This window comes from Sturnus vulgaris, chromosome 29, assembly GCF_052056855.1.
Source record: "Sturnus vulgaris isolate bStuVul1 chromosome 29, bStuVul1.hap1, whole genome shotgun sequence".
Taxonomy (NCBI): Eukaryota; Metazoa; Chordata; class Aves; order Passeriformes; family Sturnidae; genus Sturnus; species Sturnus vulgaris.
In genome coordinates this window covers 880,548-901,286 of record NC_142271.1, presented here as the reverse complement: position 1 = coordinate 901,286, position 20,739 = coordinate 880,548, and the positions used below count along the sequence as shown (strand labels likewise).

At 46.0% G+C, this 20,739-nt stretch overlaps 1 protein-coding gene across 5 annotated transcripts in view; it reads right to left on the bottom strand.

The window, feature by feature from the left end:
* The window catches only part of PPP1R12B (protein phosphatase 1 regulatory subunit 12B), a 134,928-nt gene that overhangs the window by 40,713 nt on the left and 73,476 nt on the right, over positions 1 to 20,739 (bottom strand). For all 5 annotated transcript variants that reach the window (XM_088180545.1, XM_014872858.2, XM_088180546.1 and 2 more), the window contains 5 exons: positions 11,399 to 11,489; positions 10,296 to 10,445; positions 9,403 to 9,586; positions 8,756 to 8,868; positions 7,431 to 7,475 (listed from right to left, as the gene is read on the bottom strand). In XM_088180545.1, the coding sequence (XP_088036671.1) occupies positions 7,431 to 7,475; positions 8,756 to 8,868; positions 9,403 to 9,586; positions 10,296 to 10,445; positions 11,399 to 11,489 (583 nt within the window). The remainder of the gene's footprint in view (positions 1 to 7,430; positions 7,476 to 8,755; positions 8,869 to 9,402; positions 9,587 to 10,295; positions 10,446 to 11,398; positions 11,490 to 20,739) is intronic.

Genomic DNA, 20,739 nt, shown 5'->3' with positions numbered 1-20,739 from the left:
CATTCATCAGATTCTCTGTGTCCACTACAGCCACTCCATGGCTGTAAAACCTGTCTATCAGCTCAGCTGTGCAGGTGAATGGCTGACACACAACAGTCCAGTGCCACTGGCCAGGCAAATCTGTAACTTCAACACACTGACATCTAATTGTGCTTCAAGCCTATTTCTGACCATCCCTCACCAGCAGCATGTTGTGGTACAGAAAGTTATGGCCACTGCCAAGGATGAAATCTAAGATCAATGAAAAGTCTAACCTATATGGTAAAACATCCACTCAAACCCTACAACAGTGCCTGATAGGTACCCACTACAGAATCACAAATGTCCTGGCTTTGAAGGGACCTTAAAGCTCATCCAGCTCCACCCCCTGCCATGGCAGGGACACCTTGCACTATCCCAGGCTGCTCCAAGCCCTGTCCAGCCTGGCCTTGGACACTTCCAGGAATGGGGCAGCCACAGCTGCTCTGGGCAACCTGTGCCAGGGCCTCACCACCCTCACAGGGGAGAATTTCTTCCAAATACCTGATCTAAACTTCTTCTCTGACAGTGGCAAGCTGTTTCACCTTGTCCTGCCACTACACGCTCTTGCAAAAAAGTCCCTCTCCATCGTTCTTATAGGTTCCCTATAATGAGCAATGAGCTGCAAATTAACTAAAGCAGGTGGGAAATTCCTGCCAGAAGGAGTTTTGCAGCTTAAGGATTCAACATCTTGACACACCAAACAATGAAGCAGCTTCTGCCAAATAATGTTACTTTTCATAGGGAAAGTCCATGTCCAAGAGCAAAAAACTAACAATGACTTTCCAAACATGAGGCTTTTTCTGAAGAGAAGCATGTGGGAGGATATAAACTCCGAACAAAAAGTGACCTTTTAAAGACACAAGGGACAAATAAAATCCCCACATATCACAGCAACATACCATTTTTCCTACAGTGGTTGTTTCCAAATGATATTTCATTGCCAGAGAATTTGACTCCAATTTTCCAAACAAATTTAGATTACTCCTAAATTCTCTGCTAGCCATGAGGCAATACAGCTCCTGCTTTTCGTTCCTTCTGGACATGTCTGGGAGATAAATAATTTACTACATAAATGTGTGATGGCACCAGCCTGCACAGGATGACAGGAGATGAGGACAATTGGATTCATGGGAGCTTTGCTAGAGAGAAGCATCCCTAGAACACTGCAGTCACAGAATACTATGGCTTGGAAGGGACCTTAAAGCTCAACTTGTTCCACCCCCTGCTATGGCAGGGACACCTTCCACTATCCCAGGTTGCTCCAAGCCCCATCCAGTCTGCCCTTGGACACTGCCAGGGATGAGGCAGCCACAGCTTCTCTGGCTCCAGAGCAGAGGGGCTCTAGCCCTCAGAGCATCTCCATGTGCTCCTCTGGACTCATTCCAGCAGTTCCACATCCTCCCTGTGCTGGGACCCCAGAGCTGGATGCAGATTCTCACACTGGGGAGAAGGGCCAGACAGCAGGGGCTGAGCAGGACATGTCCCAATTCCATTTGCTGCAGCCCCTCCCTTTTCTCCAAGGCAGACACCTGTGTCACCATGACACAGCCATTAAGGCCCACCCAGATATCTACTGCTGTAGGCAGGAATTTTAATTCAGCACATCAGATTTTTTGGAGGATGACTTCAATCACATCCTCCCCCAGCCCACCGGATGACTGACACTGAGGTATGATCATCAGCTCCCAGAGGGGCCCAGAACCTGCTCCAAGTAGTTCAGCAGTCAGAGATATTTCTACTTTCCATAGTTTTGAACATGTCACGAGGAGACAGATTTTGACAGTTTCCCACAAAAAGTGGATGCTCTGTTACGCATATAAGCACAACCATACACTGTTAACCACTAAAAAGTCAAAAATTACAAACATAAATAGACATAAAACAATAGCGAGATTTATTCTGTCTCTGGGATAAGGTCCAGAAGCAGAGCTAACATTGAGCCTGAAGAGTGCACTCCCATTTCCTGGGAGTCATGTGTCATGGATCCTGCTGTCACCCAATCCATCACACTGCTCCCAGCTCCTTCTGGGAATAAAGCAAGAGAATCCCGGGACCCTGTGCAATAGCTGCCATGGGTGCAAAGGAAAAGGAGCCCTGGGGTGAACTGGGATCATCTGAACTGACTGCACAGGCCTCCCAGCAATGCCATCAGCAGCCAAGGGAGCTGTGGGTGGCTGCTGCAGGGCCAACCCCAATCCCATGGCTGCAGGAGAATGACTTGCTGACAACTGAGAAAGATCAGTCACCCCAGACTGCAGCACAAGTCTGACGGCACTCAACTAAACCAGATGCTAAAGCATAAAGTTACCTTAAATAGTTATGAGTTTGTGACCTTGGGAATCACTCCTGGAGGACTGGCTGTTTTGCTTCATCTTCCCAGGACTCACAGATTGGATTTTAGCTGGTTTTGTGTTACTCAACCCCATCCCCATCACTGCTTCACATTACACCTTCCTAATTCAGCAACTTGGTGAGTTAAGAGGAATTCACCTGAAGGCATTTAGCTGTAACTCGGTAGTCACATAACCCACTTGGGTCACTTGGATTTAGGTACAAACAATATGTTTTCCCAGAGCTGTTCATTGGTGCTCAGAGCCAGGCTGAGGAGTGAAGTGCTGTACCAACAGGGAAAGCAGTCACCCAGGCTGATGCCCTTCTCCACATACTGAGGTTAAGAAAAACCAACACAAGCACATCAGGCTGGAGAACTCACAAGGCAAATCCTCTGTGCAGACGTGAAGCATTTTTGTAGGAGAATTAATTTTAATTTCTCTGCTGTCTGCCCCCTCCACCTCCCAGAGAATCCAGGGGATGTTCTTCACCACATTCAAGTTCTATGGCAAAGCCTCGGCTCATGCTCCTTCCTGCAGCACTTTGCTGCTACTTCATACTGCTATACATATTAAAGATCTTTCCTTGCAGCATACACAGCCCATTAGAGCAATTTGTTTATAAACAGGACTAAACAGAGCCAATCTCTCCCAGCCTTATGTTACACAGAATTAAATGCTCTCTAATTTAACTACCCGATGCAAGTGACGCATGGTGCCACCTACATGCCCTTGGACAAGAGCCAGATGGTTTCCCTCCCACATCACACCACATCTCTGCTAGAAATAAACACTCAAGGGTAAAACCAGGGGAAAATACTCATATCCTTAATCCCCAGAAGGGACTCTGGGCCAGCAGCGATGAAGCATAGGATGAACAGCACCATATAGCACTGTCTGGATTGAAAGCATTTTAGTTCCTTATCAGCTGGCCAGAAATTCACTTATTTTGTTCCTTTTACTGGTCAACTTTCCCTTGTATCCCAGCAAAACAGCTCAGCTCTTGCAGACATACCTTACCATATTAGGTAATGTGAGTCCTGAAAGTGGAGGACTCGGAGCCTTCCTTGGCTCCCAAACACAGTCCACAGGCACTGGGAAAGGGGCAGCAACAACTGGGGACCCCCAGGGCTCCCAGTACGTCAGTCTGGCTACAACAGGTCGTTCACAAAACACTTAACAAAAGCTATTCTTGATCTTCTAGTTATTCATTACATCCATCTTTCACAAAAAGGCAAACAACACGGTGACAAAAGCTGAACTGAAGCCTCTGTGGAAGGATAAAGTGGCACTAAAAGCAGAAATAAAGGCGAAAAATAGGATGCAGCAAAATCAGGACTCCTAGGTCATAGCTCTGAATCAGCAATAACATTAAGACATTGACTTTGCATAAGGAGCTTTCCAGTTCATTGGATCTCGTGGAATTAAGCTTAGAAATTCAGCCCTTCTAAAAGAGATTTAATTTATATTGGTATCCAGTTGCATCTGGTGATTTCATGGTAACAGTACAAGTAGGCAGAACACTTATTTACAAACAAGAGTGAGCCTGGTTCATTCCATAAATCAAAGGACAGGGAGACAACAATGGAGCCTATTTAATCCACTTACTGCAACTGTAATTCACAATCAAACGTTTCAGTGCTATTTCTCCATAAAACTTAATTCCATTACTGTGTCTGGGGTTTATACTGGGCTATACAGACTGTCCTGAAGGCAGTTCATGACAACAGACATTTTGTTTGATACTTTTACTGCCCAGAAATTGTTATTTTACAAACACAACCCTCAGTGTCTTCCTCTGAATTTCAAGTTTTCATTTGACAAACTTTCACATGGGTAAGGCACATCTGTAATGCTCCAGCAGAGAACTCCAAGGAGAAACAATCCTTTAAATGATTATAAACATCTCCTACTTGTTCTCTATGCTCTGTCATTTTAAATACACTTTTCTTCTAGATTTGTTCCTAATTGTTCCTGCTGTGCAATAGCAATGGCAGAAGTTGCCCAGAGATGCTGTGGCTGCCCCATCCCTGGAAGTGTCCAAGGTAAAGCTGAATTTGGCTTGGAGCAACCTGGGATAGTGGGGGTGTCCCTCCCCATGACAAAGGGTGGGACTGGATGGGCTTTAAGGACCCTTCCAACCCAAACCAGTCTGTAATAGATTCTATTATTTTAAGTCATGGCCAAGTCAAAGCTAGCAGAGTCAGGGATAAAGAAAACCTGCTCCGAAATGGAACAGGAACATTCTTTTTAGTCTTCATCATCATCCTCCAGCTGCTGCATCCCAGATAGGCCACTGATCCCTATCCTACCTGACTCTGCTGCATTTATCCCCACTGGCCTCACCAAGACTGGAATTCCCATTGCTATTCTGCAGTCAGTGGCTTGAGGGAATAGGGAAGGTTTCCCAGCCCCAGCCTCCCCCAGGCTCAATCTGGATCTAACATGAGCTTTCACTCACCCAATTTGTATTTTCTGAGAAACAGAGACAAGACTGTGGCCAAGCTTTTCCCCCACCTCTGTTTTGAGCTCAGGTCTCCCCAGAACACACAAAAACTCCCTCCTTTGCAGCTCCTTTTCACCGGAATCACAGATAAATCTCTCCTAAAGCTGCTTCCCCAGAGACTTTTTCCAGCTAAAGTCCTTGTACCCTTGAACATTTATTCCACAGTAAAACTTTTGTCTGCTCTTCCAACTTTCCACAGAGCATCCAGGCAGTCTGCATCCTAAGGAGGGAGGTGGGTTGGGAGCAGAACACATGGAGGATCCTGACACATCCCACTATGAGACCTCTTAGTTGCCTAAACCTCAGCCAAAATGTCTGGGCTGATTTCCCACTCTGGTGCTCCTGAGCTCAGCCAAAATAATTTATCCACTTCTGAGAATTAGAACAACATGTATTTGCTCCTTTTTTTCCCCCCAAAACTGCCTTTACTTTTCTTGTGCTAGTCTCCAGCACTGCAGAGCTTGGAGGAGGGATTTCAAGTAAGGCCTTTCTTTGGCTTCCATGAAAATCATCCTGATATCAGCCAAGATATAAACACTGGAGGATAAAAGTAACTGTTCCCATAAAATCAGATTCTCTGGGGTTCTGCTACTAAAACGGGACACTCCAGACAGTTCAAGTTCACAACCTGGTGACATTTGGCACCTGCCATTCTAAAACTATAGTTACTGAGGAATTAATGATTATTAACTGTACTTTCTTATTGGCACTAGAACTGAAAACAGAGAGCTGTTCCATCATTCCTGCCAAAGTGGTGGCCAGTTAGGACAGAAATCTCTGATTTTGATCTCAAATAAACCAGAGATGACTGACCAAGTGATATGATACTGGAGGCATGCATTCAAGAATATAAACAAGGAACTGGATAAAAACAAGAGGACTGGGAAAATGGGAAAAACAGCTCCAGCAGAGTGGGAAGAGAGTCTAACCCAGGTCTAAGGTATGTTGGGTGCATAAGAAACCATGGTGCTGGTGCCCTGAAGCACCTGCACAAAAGGGCTGATGGAACTGAAGGGAAGCTGCTCTGCATTTAGATGGTTCCCACAAGAAAATCACATAAAGTGTTAGACAAAACACTGTAAATTTTGGGGAAAACAACATTATTAATTGTAAGAAACGGTGTGACCTTGAATTTTTGGGCAGCTGGGTTCTCCCAAAGTGCAGCTTATACATTTACATGAACAGTGAGGATTGTGCTCAATAAAATCTTCAGCAATTTTAGGACTAGACTCCAGGAAGCCTCCAAACCTGCAGCCTCAGCTACACTTTTGTCTTAATTTAGGTAATCTGGGACAACTTCCCAGAAGAACAAGACATTCCCAGCAAGTCCCAACATGCCTGCTGGAAACAAGGTGTCCCTATTATGATTATTACTTTTTACACATTACAAAACTCCCCTCCTTCAGTCTTACTGTGAGGCAGCAGAAATGTCAAAACAATTTTAATGACGATAAATGGCCAAATCTTTCCTGCAGGGTTTAGTGAAGATTTCAGGAAGCTCTGCATTGTGATGAGCAGAAACTCCTGTGGGAAGAGCCTCCTTGAAGCAGGTGATGCTTCTGTGAGCAGGAATATCTCACATTTCAAATGGAGTAAAGTGCAAAGTAAGCATTGGGAAAGCAACGGCTGGCATGGAAAGATAAGCACATGCTAGAAGCCATCCCAGCACCACGTGAGTCTCTGGTCCCAGCAAGGCTCGCTGTGCCTTTGCTGCATTCTGACTGAATATTGCAAGAAGGAAAACAAAAACAGGGTCTGAAGAGTGTTATTACCAATTTTCAGCAAAGAATCAATTAATTCCAACTAAATGATGCTTCAATAACTCTACTGCATTGCAAAGTATAGGGAAGGGCTACCCAAAGTTCAATGTTTTCCAGCAAAAAAGAAACATCCCACAAGCAGGCTGACCCTTATGCAATCTTACATTTGCTATTTCTCCCAGGTCTTCCACATTGCACTTTAATAGCTTGGAAATGTATTTAGCTTTGACATTGTCAGAGTCAGTCATATTGTCATGCTCAAATGTGTTTCAGACAAAGACAAACAAAACCAAAGGAAATCAAGACAATTTGAAAAGACTCAGTAATTATTATAAAAGGAAAGAAAGGGCCTCAAAGGACGAGACTATTGCAAGAACAGGGGAACATTGAACAACCTCTGACGTGCTGCTTGCAAAGACCATTTCCTGCAAGAAAACAAATCCGTGACGAGACAGGAGAGCAGATTTCAGAAATACAAAACATCCTGTCCAAAATAACAGCAATTCCAAGATCAAAAGTCACACCTTCCCCAGGACACCTGAGATCCTGCTGCCCTGGCACTGCATTCCCTCGAGGCTCCACAACTCCTGTGCAGCTCTCCAGGAGCCAACATTGAACTCAGGCCACTCTGCAGATACACCTTATCTTTCAGAAGAGAAATCAGTAAGGAATTTGCTGCTTGAAACTACCTCCCTGTTCAGACTCCTGAGCAGAGCCTGAACCTCTCCTATGGACAAGACTAAAAGCCACAGAACACTGCCACCAATACCCAAGGGTGCCACATCAATGATTCAGATATATGGTCTCACTCACCCGAGTTTCCTTCATTTCCTCGTTTCCATCAACTTCATCGTCATCCTAGGAGGAAAGGCAAACAATGTAATCAGCTCTGGAGAGAATGAAACATTATCCCAAGAAGAAAATGTACTGTTTATAGAATCACAGAATCATTAAGGTTGGAAAAGGCCTCCAAGACCAACAAGTCCAACCTTTGACTGAACATATCATGTTAACTCCACCAGAGCCCAAAGTGCCACGTCTATGTGGGTTTTGAACCCCACCGGGAATGGTGACTCCACCACTGCTCTGGGCAGCCTGTGCCAGTCCCTAACCACCCTTTCAGTGAAAAAATTATTTGATACTAACGTTAAGAAAACTCATATCAAAAGAAATGCCTGTCCAGATGCTTTTGGCTAATTATGAGATCAGGTTTGGTGTCCCAATGGTCATTTAGAAGATCTTGTTATTGAGGACAGAATGACTCTCTTGAGATGGCTCCTGCAATTCCAATGCTTCTGAGGAGTTGCGAGGAAGTCCCTAATACACTGAGGGAAAAAATCTTGGAAAAACTGGGCGTCTGAAATACTGACATTATACTGACTTCCAGAAGTATCTCCAGTTCAGTGACACTCCAAGTGGAAAGACTCATCATCCCAGGTATCCTGCACTTGTGTAGCCTCTCTAAGCCACAGCCCTTTGTAATTGCTCCAGGATTTCATGGAGCAAATGTGAACTACCATGGCATCCCAGCTGATTCTGGACTCAATTCGTTAACCACAATTACATAATTCTTATTCCCCCCATGAAAAAGGTGATCTATTTTCCTAGCTGAGGCTCTAACCAAAGTTTGGAGGGTTGGATTTCTTCCCTCAGACTGAAGAAATCTGAAACCAGAACTAAGAGAAATGAACATGACACAGACGGCTCTCCTGCACTTATGCTGTGAGTGTTCCCTGGTGCTGGGAGGGGACTCAGACACAGGTTTCCTTCCTACTATCTTTCTTTCAAGGGGCCTAAAGAGCAGACAAATTTGGGCTTGAAGAAATTTGAAAATACTTCAGGTGGCTCATGACCTCCTTCCAAAGGAATCAGACTTTGAATCTGTCCTCTCCCACATGGGCCCTTTCCCAGTCCTGCAGGGCTCCCATGACATGGCTCAGGAACAGGATGCCCAGAGCCTGCTGCTCGGTCTGACACAGGCCAAGCAGAGATGTGAGACCTTTGGATATGCCAGTCTAAAAGACAGCTGGAGAGGGAAGAACTAATGGGAAATCAATGGACTGGGAAGAAAACCATGAAGCTTGGGATTGGAAGAAAATTCACCCTGGAGCTTCTCTTTCTAAGGAACTCAAACTTACATCTTGTGTTGAGAAGATGATGCCGGTGCCTCTCCGTCTCTCTTTTGGCCGTCGCCGCTCTCGGATCGACTGTTTGTTCAGGGATCTGTCGTCTGAATCCTGATCTTCACACTCTGACCAAGCAAAAAAAGACTGCTTTGGTTTCAGTGATTTACATCTGTGCTTTTGCTAAGGTTCTGGGGTTCTTTTCAAGCTCATCAAGGTCGTCTTGCCTTGTGTTATATTACAATGGAGTTATTAAACCAAATGAAATGGAATCTCAGTGTCCTACTACAGCTGAATACTCACACTCCTTCCCTCATCAGAGCCAGGGAGGTTACACCAGCTGCCAGCTCTCCCCAAGTCATCCTTACTCCTGTTCTGAGGACAAACTCTGCCAGGGGAACCTCTTTCCTCAGCTCTAATACTAAATGCTCCTGATCACTATCTCATTTATTTATCCAAAACGGAAAATATCCTTTTATCCCTCTGTTACAAGCAAAAGGAATTTGTTTAGGTTCATTTAAACAAACAACATTTGTTTTGTGATGTGGCAGCTTCCCTTAGAATAACAAGTAAACTTGTTCTCTCCATCTGTATACACTGGAAGTTCTAAACCCCAAGAAAACCTTTGAGCTTTGTCTGTTCTTCACTCTCCTGGTACATACCATTTTTCTCCATCTCTGTGGCTGCTGCTCTGATATCTGCTGGATTCACGGAGTCCAGCCCTAGATATTTATTTGTTCGAGTCAGGTATGAACTTGTATAGAGCAGAGGTGCTGCTGTGGAAGGAGACACAGGTGTCGTGGGTTTGTCGGGCTGTGCTGGGCCCTTCAGTCGCCGATAGATGGTCTAGAAACAAAGAGCCATGACAGAAAAATAGTACAAGTAGCAGATTTTGGATTTCAGGGAATGCAGTAATATTTCAGAGTGCAATGTTTTCTGCACTACTGCTGGAAGTCATCACCTGCACTTGCCAGATCAGGTACATTCTATCAGATAAGGATGGATGTAAAAGTCATTGCACAGCTACAGTGTAAAAGCACCCTCCACAGCTGGGAGATCTGGGATCAATCCCTTTGTCCCTACAGCTCATGGCAGGAGACACAAGTTATTTAATAGAAATATACGATTTAGAGTAAAAAAACAGGTGGGGGCAGGGGCAGAAAACTGGTCTTTCCAGCTTTCCATTACACATGGAACATCTGTGGAAAAATGTGAGCACAAAGTCTCTGCCTAGATTGCACAGCAGGATGGATCCAGGCCACATTTCTATCATTAGCCTTCTCATTACACTTTCTGGGATTTACACCGTTTTATTTTCTGGCAAGAGACAGAAAGGTGAAATTCCCAGAGGAGAGCAACGGCACAGCTAAGCTCCAGCACCTCCCACATCCACCTCCCTCGTGTGCTGAAGTGCTGCTCCTCAGTCAGCAGCGCCTCTTTCCAGCTAGTCCGTCCCCCTCAGAACAAAAAAGATAACCCCCACAGAATTTCTCCTGATGCCAGCTCTCCTGGCTTTGCTAGCTCTCAGGCAGGGGTAGTGAGGCAGGAGGATCACCTCGTCGTCAGCCCTGCCCCAGCGCGGGCGGCTCTCGGGCCTCTCGCCGCCGTCCTGGGCTCCGTCGCTCTGCTGCTCCTGCGCCTGGCGCTCCGCCCGCGAGCGGCTGAACGTGCGCTCGGCCTCCTGCAGGTCCGTCAGGGTCACACCCTGCAGGGACACACAGCCCTTCCAGTCATGCACAGAATCACTGAACCCCACACTGCTCTGCCTTGGAAGGGACCTTAAAGCACACCTCATCCCACCCTCACCACGGGCAGGGATACCTCCCACTAGCCCAGGTTGATCCAAGACCCCTTCAATCTGGCCTTGGACATTTCCAGGGATGGAGCAGCCACAGCTTCTCTGGGCACTCCATGACAGGGCCTCACCACCCTCACAGCCAAGAATTCCTTCCCAATATCCCATTCCCCTTTGTCCTGTCCCTCTAGGCCCCTGTTCAAAGTCCCTCTCCCGCTCTCTTAGAGCCCCTTTAGGCACTGGAAGGGGCTCTAAAGTCTCCATGGAGACTTCTCCAGCCTGAAATTACATTTTCAGTCTTCCAGGTCAGTTTAAAATGCCACAGACTCACATCTGGTCAGGCTCATGTTTCATTGCTATGGCAAGAGAAAGGGAAGAATTCTGTTGGCTTTACTGTATTTCTCAGCCTACTGGCATAATCACTGACTCAAAGCAACCCAAATATATGTGATCATACTACAGACTAAGAGGCAGGTACATTGCAGAAAGCAAAGCTTGGAAATCTAATCATGTATGTCTGTGGGAGGGTTTTGTAATAACTGCTTGAAGGAAATTTTGCCAGAACCGTTCCAAAACAGTGTGAGTGCAAACAAGTCCCTTGTCCTAAGAAATAATGTAAGAGCTGAAGAAAATCCTGCCTCTTTACAGAATCACGGAATGGTTTGGATTAGAAGAGACCTTAAAGATCATCTCATTCCAGCCCCTGCCATGGGCAGGGACACCCCCCACTGTCCCAGGTTGCTCCAAGCCCTGTCCAACCTGGCACTGGACACTTCCAGGGATGGGGCAGTCACAGCTTTTCTGGGCAACCAATTAATCAGCTCTTTTCATCCCACACATGAATGTGTGCATTTCTTCTTTACCTGGGTAGATCTGCGAGTCTGCCGGGCCTGTCTGGATCGTGCCTTCCTCAGTGATTCTGCTTCCTCATCCCGCACCGGAGTCAGATATGACCTGGAAAAAAAAAAAAGGTGCAGAAGGGGTTAAAGTAAAAACAGATTATCTGCCTTCTTGTCTCTATAGACTCCTGAGCTATTATTCTCTTTCTCATGGACAAAAATTAATTTTGGCTCCATCTGCTATTGCTGTTTCTTTGGGACAACTCCCCCATGAGCACACAATACACACATGTTCACAGCACCTCCTCCCCAGAGCCTCTCAATAAACCCTTCAGTGTTGGACGTGTTCTGTTAAAAAGGTACACCTATACTCTACATTATTTGCTCCATTCCAAATCATTGCATCATTAGAAAAAGAATCCCACTCCTCATAAATGCCCTCTCACTCAGACAAAAATCTCAGAACAGAAATCCTGTGCTGCTGCATTCCTCAGACCCTGCTTCCTGTCATTACAGTCACGATCATATTCCTGCAATCTGCTGCCTTCATCAATATGAAACCCATCAGGAGCCGCTGAACTGCAGGCATCACAGAGACACACGCCTTGGAAAGAGCCATGGAATTAAAGAAATGACCTTCACACTCTGTGTAAACCAAGCTCCTTAACGCTGAAAAACCCACAGTTAAACACAGACCTGGGCACAAGTAGATTTCATCAAAGCTGGGAGAATTCAAAAGAATTATTCACAGGAAAATACATAAACTGCACCCCTTGCCCTTGCATTCACTGGGAGGAACTGGTGAAGAACTGGGCAGTGCTTTGAGTCAAGGAGTGCACAGCAGTAAATGATTTCCATGCTAGAGGAGAGGCTTCAGTCTCATGAACAGTTAATTAAACTTGACTCTTCAGCCTGGTTAATATGGAATGATTATTCATACTGTCTCACTGTACAGGGATGAGGGTGCTGGAGTGTTCTTTGCAGGTCTATCATTGCCAGATTAACACTGTACCAGAGGTCAGGATGTGTTCAAAGGGCAGTGAAGTAAGTGAGGGATGAAGGTGAATACACTGACTTTGTCCTCGGACTCTTTTCCTGGTTTTAGTCTACCACCTTCATGGAAAGGCTGAAGAGGATTTGTATCTGATCCAGTATGTTAAGACATTTATTAGAAAGTTCACTAAACCGCTGCACTGTGACAAAACCACAGAGAATCTAGAAACTCCGATCATTCTAAAATAATCTGCCATGGTGGGTTTTATCCACCCTCAGGACCTGTGTTCAGTGCTGGCTCAGCTGAGCAGCAAATGCAGCCTGGCCTCCAGGAGGAATCCCCTGCATGGGAGTTACTTGGCTTGCAGGAGGTACAGACAGTCACCTCCCAGCTCCTCAGGTGTTGTGGGGTCATGTGAGAGTCTTCTCACCTGAAACGGGTGCAAGGATTTGACCTGATATATAATGCCTTGAACATCCCCGATCTCCATAGGCCAGGGAAAGTACAAAGGACTGGGTCTGTGCCAGGGATGCTGCACTGGAGACTCCTGGAGGGCTAGGCACTAATCACTGTTCTCTGTGATCAGGCACAGGACCTGAAGGAATGACATGAAGCTGTGCCAGGGAAGGGACAGGCTGGATATTGTGAAAAAGGTTCTACCCTCAGAGGGTGCTGGGGCATCCAGGAATGCCCAGGGAATGGGCACAGCTCCGAGGCTGCCAGAGCTCCAGGAGTGTTTGGACACCACTCCCAGGACTGTTGGGGTGTCTGTGAAGGGGCAGGGATTGGACTCAATGATCCCTGAGATCCTTTCCCACTCAGGAGATTCCGTGATTCCTTGAACTGTGCCCTGGGAGCTGCCTGCAATGGAGATATCCCCAGCTGAGGCTTGCAGAGCTGCACTCCCAGGGTGTGATTTATCACCTTCACAAGGGCCTCCAGCACAGCCCATGTGGATGCACTGCAGAGGAGCTCATTTCTTCCCATTGATTATCCATACAGACACATGAGCTGTGATGGATATGCCAACACGGGAAGTGCCTACACTTCAGAGGGATGATTGTCTCCTAAGAATCTGCTGTTTCATGAACAAAAAAAGCTGCTGTTTGATGAGTAAAAGCTGTGCAACTCCTAATTTTGCAGAGCAGGAGGTCTCCTGCTCTCTCTGCTGCAGTGTGTGCACTGTCCAGGTAATGGCACATTAAGGAAACAATAAGCATTTTCTGCCTCTTTTGACACAAGCAGAATCACTGCTGTTTGCCTAGCAGCCAGAAGCAATAAGCCACCTACAGGAAGAAGGCATTTGCAAAATATTCTGCAAATGAAGTTCAGAGCAGTAGTAAAAAAAAAGATGAATTCCTGAAATATATAAACCAAGTGAATTTGTAGCTCAGTATGGTAGTCCGTTTACTGCAATGGCTTTGAGTCAGTGGAATTTAAATCAGTGGAATTTACTCTGCACTGAGGATGCAGGTATATAGGAGCTACAGGTATAGAGTGGACAAAACAGGTTTTCAAATGAGTTTCAGAAAAGGTTTGGCAAATCCACGGGGACCAGGTCAGCTCCAGGCAGGGGCAGGGGCTCTGCAGCAGGAGAAGCCCAGGCACTTGCAGGAGGCTGCAGGATTCCCTTGGTGCAGTTCTTCCACAGATTTGCTGTGGGTATGGCAAGAGAAAAACCATTTTGGGTCTCTTACCCCATCATCCTCCCAGGCTTTTTTCCCTCTGCTCCCCCAGAATTCATATAAAAATACAGATATGTTACAGTATCATTAGCAATTCTGGGGGTCCAACCTGTAAGAGGGACTTGATGTTCAGCTGAGCGCATCCTGCAGGTCAGCCTGCTCAGCCTGGGCTGCAGCCGCCATCGATTGCCAACTTTTGGGTTCTTTCCATTTACACAATTCATCACTTCCTGGAGCTCACCCAAAGCCATTTACAGCATGAGATAACCGAATTTTCTGAGGCAAGTCAGCAGAGTCACTGCACAGTGACAGAGCTGGTTTCTGCAAGGGAGCAGCCCCAGCCTGCTCTGGGTGCTGAAGGAGGGGCTGTGCTGTCAATACCTGTAACTGCAAATAGGTGTGGCCTGCTTGGGACCCTGTGTGTTTTGCTTTTTAATTTGGGGGGGAGGGAGGGAAAAGACAGATTTTACAATGTGTTGCTTTGCTTACAAACTGAATTTTGAGAGACCTGAGAGGGCTAAGTGGGCTGGAAGAGAGAGAGAACAAATGCACAGGCAGAGACAACGAGTCAGATGCAGCTCAGGGCTGGGCTGGGCTGGGCTGGATGGCACAGACAGAGCAACACGCTGCTCTCCAAAGCAAAAACACTGCAGAGCACAGCAGGCTGCAGGGCACAAGCACCAAATGGGGTATGAGGTGCTCTCTGAACAATCCACAGAGTTTTTAATTATGTTTTAAAGGAACATGATGCTTGCTCAAGTGCAGTGCCTGTGTCATCCTATTCAAACAAATATCTCCAAGCAGATCTTTAAAGGAAAGGCCCTACATGTTGTGTTTCATTGCAATAAGCTTTCTCCGTGAAATACTTGCAATAAGAGCAGGCATCACACCAAACTCAAGGGATGTATAAAGCAGAAGAGATTTTTACCAGAGTTTTGGCTGTAGGTTCAAGGAGAAGAATAGAAATTGTTCAAGGTGTGTATGTCAGAGTCAGCAAAACCACTGCAGAGGTTTACAGCTCCCACAGACAGAGACAAGTGTGTCCTGCTGCCCCGAGAGAGCTGCAGGCCTCTGGTTTGTGTATTAGCTAGGAAAAAAACCTGATAACTGACTGATGAACCTGGCTGCCACTTAATTCTGCCTATTTTCAAAAAAACACCTATTTTCATCTGTCAACTCTTTCATCAACAATAGTGTAAAACTCAAATGGATCTTAACTATTCATCACCACGTCAAGGCAAAAGGAGCAGCAATACAATACTAATAGAAAGGGAGATTCAAACCAGGAAATAGGAAGGCTGGATATAAAGGTAAATCAGGAATTACAGGAGAAAATCTGTATGTTAGAGAATGCTGGCCAGAGGAAAAGAAAATATTGTGAGGAGAAACCCTTCCCAAGTCATGGGTGAATGATGTAAAAAAGAGGGTTACAATGCCCTGTTGGTTGGTGCATAGGTAACAAGAACAAAAGATTAATTTCTCCAAGAAAAATACACTCCTCTAATAATCCTTTTATGACACTGCTCTCTTTCCTGCCATCCTCAACTCCTTCAGGCACTCAGAGCTTTAAGTGTTTCTGGCAAACAACATTCACCGCCATGGAGTCCTTTGGCAGAACATCACAAAGTCCCAGAGGGAAAAGCAAGAACCTGCAAAACTTGGGAGTTTTACATCTACATGTGGCTGCCCCATTCCTGGAAGTGTCCAAGGCCAGGTTGAATGGGGCTTGGAGCAACCTGGGATAGTGGAAGGTGTCTCTGCCCATGGCAGGGGCTGGAATTAGATGAGCTGTAAGGTCCCTTCCAATCCAAAGCTTTCTGGCATTCTATGAGCACCTGGCAACAAATTTGGAAGCTAAAATATCCACCAAGTTCTACAGCTGCTCTCTTCTCAGACTGGGTTCAAGGAATTTTGTTCTATTGTCAGGACTGAAAATTGAGATACACCCCCACACGAGCTGCACTGGGCCATGACAGGTTCCCTCCACTCCTGTCAGGTCCTTCTTCAATAAATTCAGGTCCCACAGCCAGCACAGTAAGAACATGAACTGCACGTAGTAACTGATTCATCATTACAGTTCTTCCCCAGTCTCTGGGAATGAGACTGCTGGTTGTGAACTGGAGCTGGGCTTGATGAGACTCTTCAGGAGGAAAGCTCTTCCTAGGCCCTCTCCAAATCCTCTCACCTCCTTCTACTTTAGAAGCGACTCTGAACTACACTCAGTAGACTAGAATAAACAGTGACAGTTTTCTTGGAAGCCAGGACAGACTTTTGACTCTTCCAAATCCAAGCACAGGCTTGGCTCCCTGTGCACAAGGATGTGTGTTCACCACATGGAAAGCCATGTGGCTACTCAGACCTAAAATGTTTGAAATTTCTTTTCTTAAGGAGAGTACAGTATCTCTATTCCAAACACTGCAGTGATTTGAAAAGTCTTTGTCACACATATATCTATTTCTCAGGCATACACACACACACACGTATGTTTATATATACATGTATGTACACTAAAAACTCACATGCACTGTGAAAAAAGGAAGATAAGAAAAAAAAGTCAGCAAAAGCCTCAAGTACAGATACTGTTCCCCTGGAAACAACTGGAAAAGTACAGCATCCCAGCAATGCATTCCTACAAACTGGAGAGTTGCCATTAGCAAATAACTATCTGTAATCTGAAGGAGACAAGAGAAGCAAGTGCAAGTTTTGCAGGCAACAATGCTGACAGCAGTTCCCAAAATACAATTCCTTAAGTTAGAAAATGAACTATGTCCCCAGCAGCGAGTCAATCATTGGCAACTACATGGAAAAAGACAGAAGAAACTTTCCTGCTCTTTTATTCAAGCAACAGCTTTTGGTTCTTCCCTGAATTTATCCCTGTGCTGACATGTTCTGCCCATCAGCCCACTGAAACTGGAAATGGTCATTAGAGAAATTGGATGCTCTGAGAGGTGCTCTGAAGGTGCTCTGAGAGACCCTTCCAGGCAGGAGAGAAGGATAACACATCAGACTGTGAGTGTTGGAGCTGGGAGTGAGGGGGAAGACAGCCTGACAATGCCCAGTTATTTAATAAGCTGAGGACAGAAGGATAACAAGATCATAGTCCTAAAGCCTTTCACAGCTGGCTTGAAAAGGCTTGGCTGAGAATTGCCCATTGTGCTGCTGGGAGCTGGAGTGTTTCAATCTGGACAATGAATTCTCAGTTCGTGCAAGATCCAGTGGGTGAATTTCAGCCCTTTGGTTATAGGTTGATTAGCAGGTTGACTAGCAGCAGATTAACTTCTTTATTTCCCACAGCTCTGTTTTGTTCAACATGTTCAGGTGCTGATCCAAGAGATTATGGGACTTATGATCTTTGCCACTTGTTAATCAAAATAACCAGCTCCCTTTATCTCTGCAGAACTCCTCTTTCCACGGGACATTTACAATGGGGTGAGGTTACACATAGGACAGCTGAGGCTACAAGAACACTTCCCATCAGGGAGTTCTGGACAATTTTGCTCCTTTCCTGTGCCCTGCCCCTGGAAGTGTTCAAGGCTAGATTGGATGAGGCTTGGAGCCACCTGGTCTGGTGGAAGGTGTCCCTGCCCATGACAGGGGTGGGATGAGATGAGCTGTAAGATCCTGACCAGCCTCCCAACCCAAACCATTCCACGGTTCCACGTTCAGTTCTGTGTGTATTCCTTAGACAGCAGAGCTGCTCCTTCTGTGCTGTGTCCCCACCACATCCCCATGGCAGCTCCTTGTGCCTCTCTGGCAGCCTGGACTGCTCCAGTACGAGGTGAGGAGTGCTCAGCTTGCAGCTCCAGTTGGGAACACAGCCCTGCAATCCCTCTGCCAGAGGAATAAAATACAGCATTGGTACTCCTGAGAGCTCACCAAGTCTGGGGCTGGGGGAGTCAGCACATACATGAGAAGCTTTTAATGATCTATGTAATTCCTTCACATTAATTAATGTCACTCAGCATTATGGTGAAGAGTGAAAAGGCAACAAACATCACAGTGATCTCATTACCTAAACTGGCTGAACTCAGACCTTTAAACTTCTGCCAAAAGAGAACACGTACTTGTTTAAAAAACAAAAACAATCCAGAAATTCTTCCTGTAAGAGAAAGGCAGAGTGCTGCAATCCCAAAGCAGAGGCAGCCAAGAACACCTGAACTGACAGTATGACCTGTCTCTGAGACACTGGAAGTGTCAGCTGTGACCATCACAAGTGCAAAGCTTACCAGGATGGAATGTTTTGGAATTGTTTGTGCTCAGCACAGGACTTCAGGTGTCAATACCCAGCACTGAGAGGGTTGTCACTGTGACAGGGAACAACGTGCACTGTCTGCAGTTCTCAGGAGCTGCAACCTTGCATTAAAAATCTGCTGCAGGAATTGAAGAAGGATGGAACTCCATTTCCTGCCACTGATAGAGGAAACCAATACCCTGCCTTTGCTAGCATCCTTCTCATTTGCAACTGAACCAACACAATTTGACATTTTCAACAATTTTAAGCAAACCTGTTACAGCTTTCCGAAAAGCTGGTTTACAGTCTGATACAGGAAATTTTCCAGGGCAGAAAATCCCTGGGGGAAAAAAATTAACTTGGTAAAACTCTGAGTATTTGGGAAACTGTCTTTTGCAACTAAAAAAATAAAGTAAAATCAAAACTTGATGGTGATAAAGAAGATTCAGCTGCTGGACCAGATAAGCCCGAGGAGCGATGTTTGCCTTCCAGTGCATTCCAGCAGCCTTCCACTGCCACCTTGTGGGAGCAGGAGATGCCTGAGCAGCTCCAAGGAACACGATCACAAATCAGCCAAAGCTGAATTTCGCAAAGTATCACTGAATATTAATAATGTATCAAAGATTTCCATTTCCTACTGAGCTCACATTGCAACTTCTTAGCCTGTGGCTTTGGTTCAATTTCCAGTGTCCACTGTTCTCAGGGACAGAAGGTTAATTAAGTCTGCACAAAAACTTTTCAAATAGAAATGCCAGGGAGGTTACCTGGCTTCCTTGGCTCCTACACCTGTCACATCTCCAGGTCAATACTGTGGAGCACAGAATTTAGAAGAGTAGCTGATTTAGAGCTGAAATAGCTCTCAGCTGTAGTGACACACAGCATCTCTACAATTATGTCACACACTTCCTTGGCTTTAATGGCCATTTTGGACACAGACAAATAGCTGAACTTGTCAAAGTTAGTAAAGCCCAGTCCCTGAACATCCAGGCAGTGGCACTGGGATGGCACTGGAGCCAGAAGCGCCATTCCTGCTGTTAGACCGAGGGTGAAGCGCGTGCAGCAGGGCAGTGGTTCCCATTAGTAAGCCAAGAGGAACTGCACACACACTTAGCATGGAGGGGGGCTGGGGAAAGGCAGTTTTACCTTTTGCTTGCTCCATGCTGCCAAGCTGCAGTTCTTTTACAACGCTTAGATCAAGCGGTCCCTGCTTCCTTTCCTTGACCATTCCTGAAGGATCTCGCATGGATTCCTGGTTTTGTTAGCAGGGCAACCTACGGCCCGGGCTCCCCCGCCCAAAGCAAATGCCAAAGTAGCCACCCCCGTGCCCCGAGCCCGGCTGGATAAAGGCCTGGCAGCTGAGCATGCAGCACACACCTGCTCGCCGCCCCTACAGGAAACTGCACTGACCCCGGCCCACACCTCGACCTTACTCCAAATAAAAATGCAGTCTGATTTCTGATCCAGCGGGAGCAATCTCGCCTCTTCCCAACATGGACAATCCCATGGCCAGCAGAATTCCTGCCCTCCCACATCATCTGCACCAGCAGCCTTTGTAAAAAGGGACAACTTTATCTGAAAGCGATTAACTGCAGAGGCAGTGGCAGGGAAATGCTGTCACAGCAGGTGCCAGATGATCGTTCAGTTCTTCACAGCAGAGAGAAATCTCTTAACATCTTGTTGTCCACTGTGTAGTGTGGACAGGAATCCTTCCCTTGCCTTGTAGCAGCTCCTTGCATGAGCATCCCACCGCTCTGCTTCCCCAGGGACCTTTCTCAGGAGATTAAGACCACTCAGCTTTACATTGGTCAGTGATAAGGATTATAGAGTCAAATGCTATTATAAAAATGGGAGCAGTGAGCTATTGCTCACAGCCTTTTCTGCCAGTTCCTCTCAAGCATTTAAATACCCCTTGAATGTGAATCTGGTAATTTAACTTTCACAGAGATCAGGGGCTTTTACTCCATTTGTCAGATCATAAGGGTTAAGGGACAGATCAAATGACGCATCCATGCTTTTTTACAGGAGACACACTCAGAATGCCTATAGGACAAGAACCACAAGGTAAAAGGAGTTGCCAAAAATTGTTCATCTAACTTTACTGGTGGAGGAGGATTCAGTTATTAATATATTAATAATATATGCTGCTATAATTAGCAGCTGGATCCTTAGAATGAAAAATAAATTCCTCTTGGGAATGAAAGAGGAAACAGAAGTGTTTGTCAAACACAGTTACCTGGCATGTCAGTGCATTTCCTTCAGCTGAAAAGCATTTCTAGGGGAGACTTTAGAGGGCAAGAAGGCATGAGCTGAGCAGAGCCACCAGCCTCAAAGCTGCCCAGGAAATTACTCCACCTCACTCCTACCCTGGATTTATCATGGAATGGTTTGAACTGGAAGGGACCTTAAAGCTCATCTAGTTCCACCCCCTCCCATGGGCAGGGACACCTTCCACTAG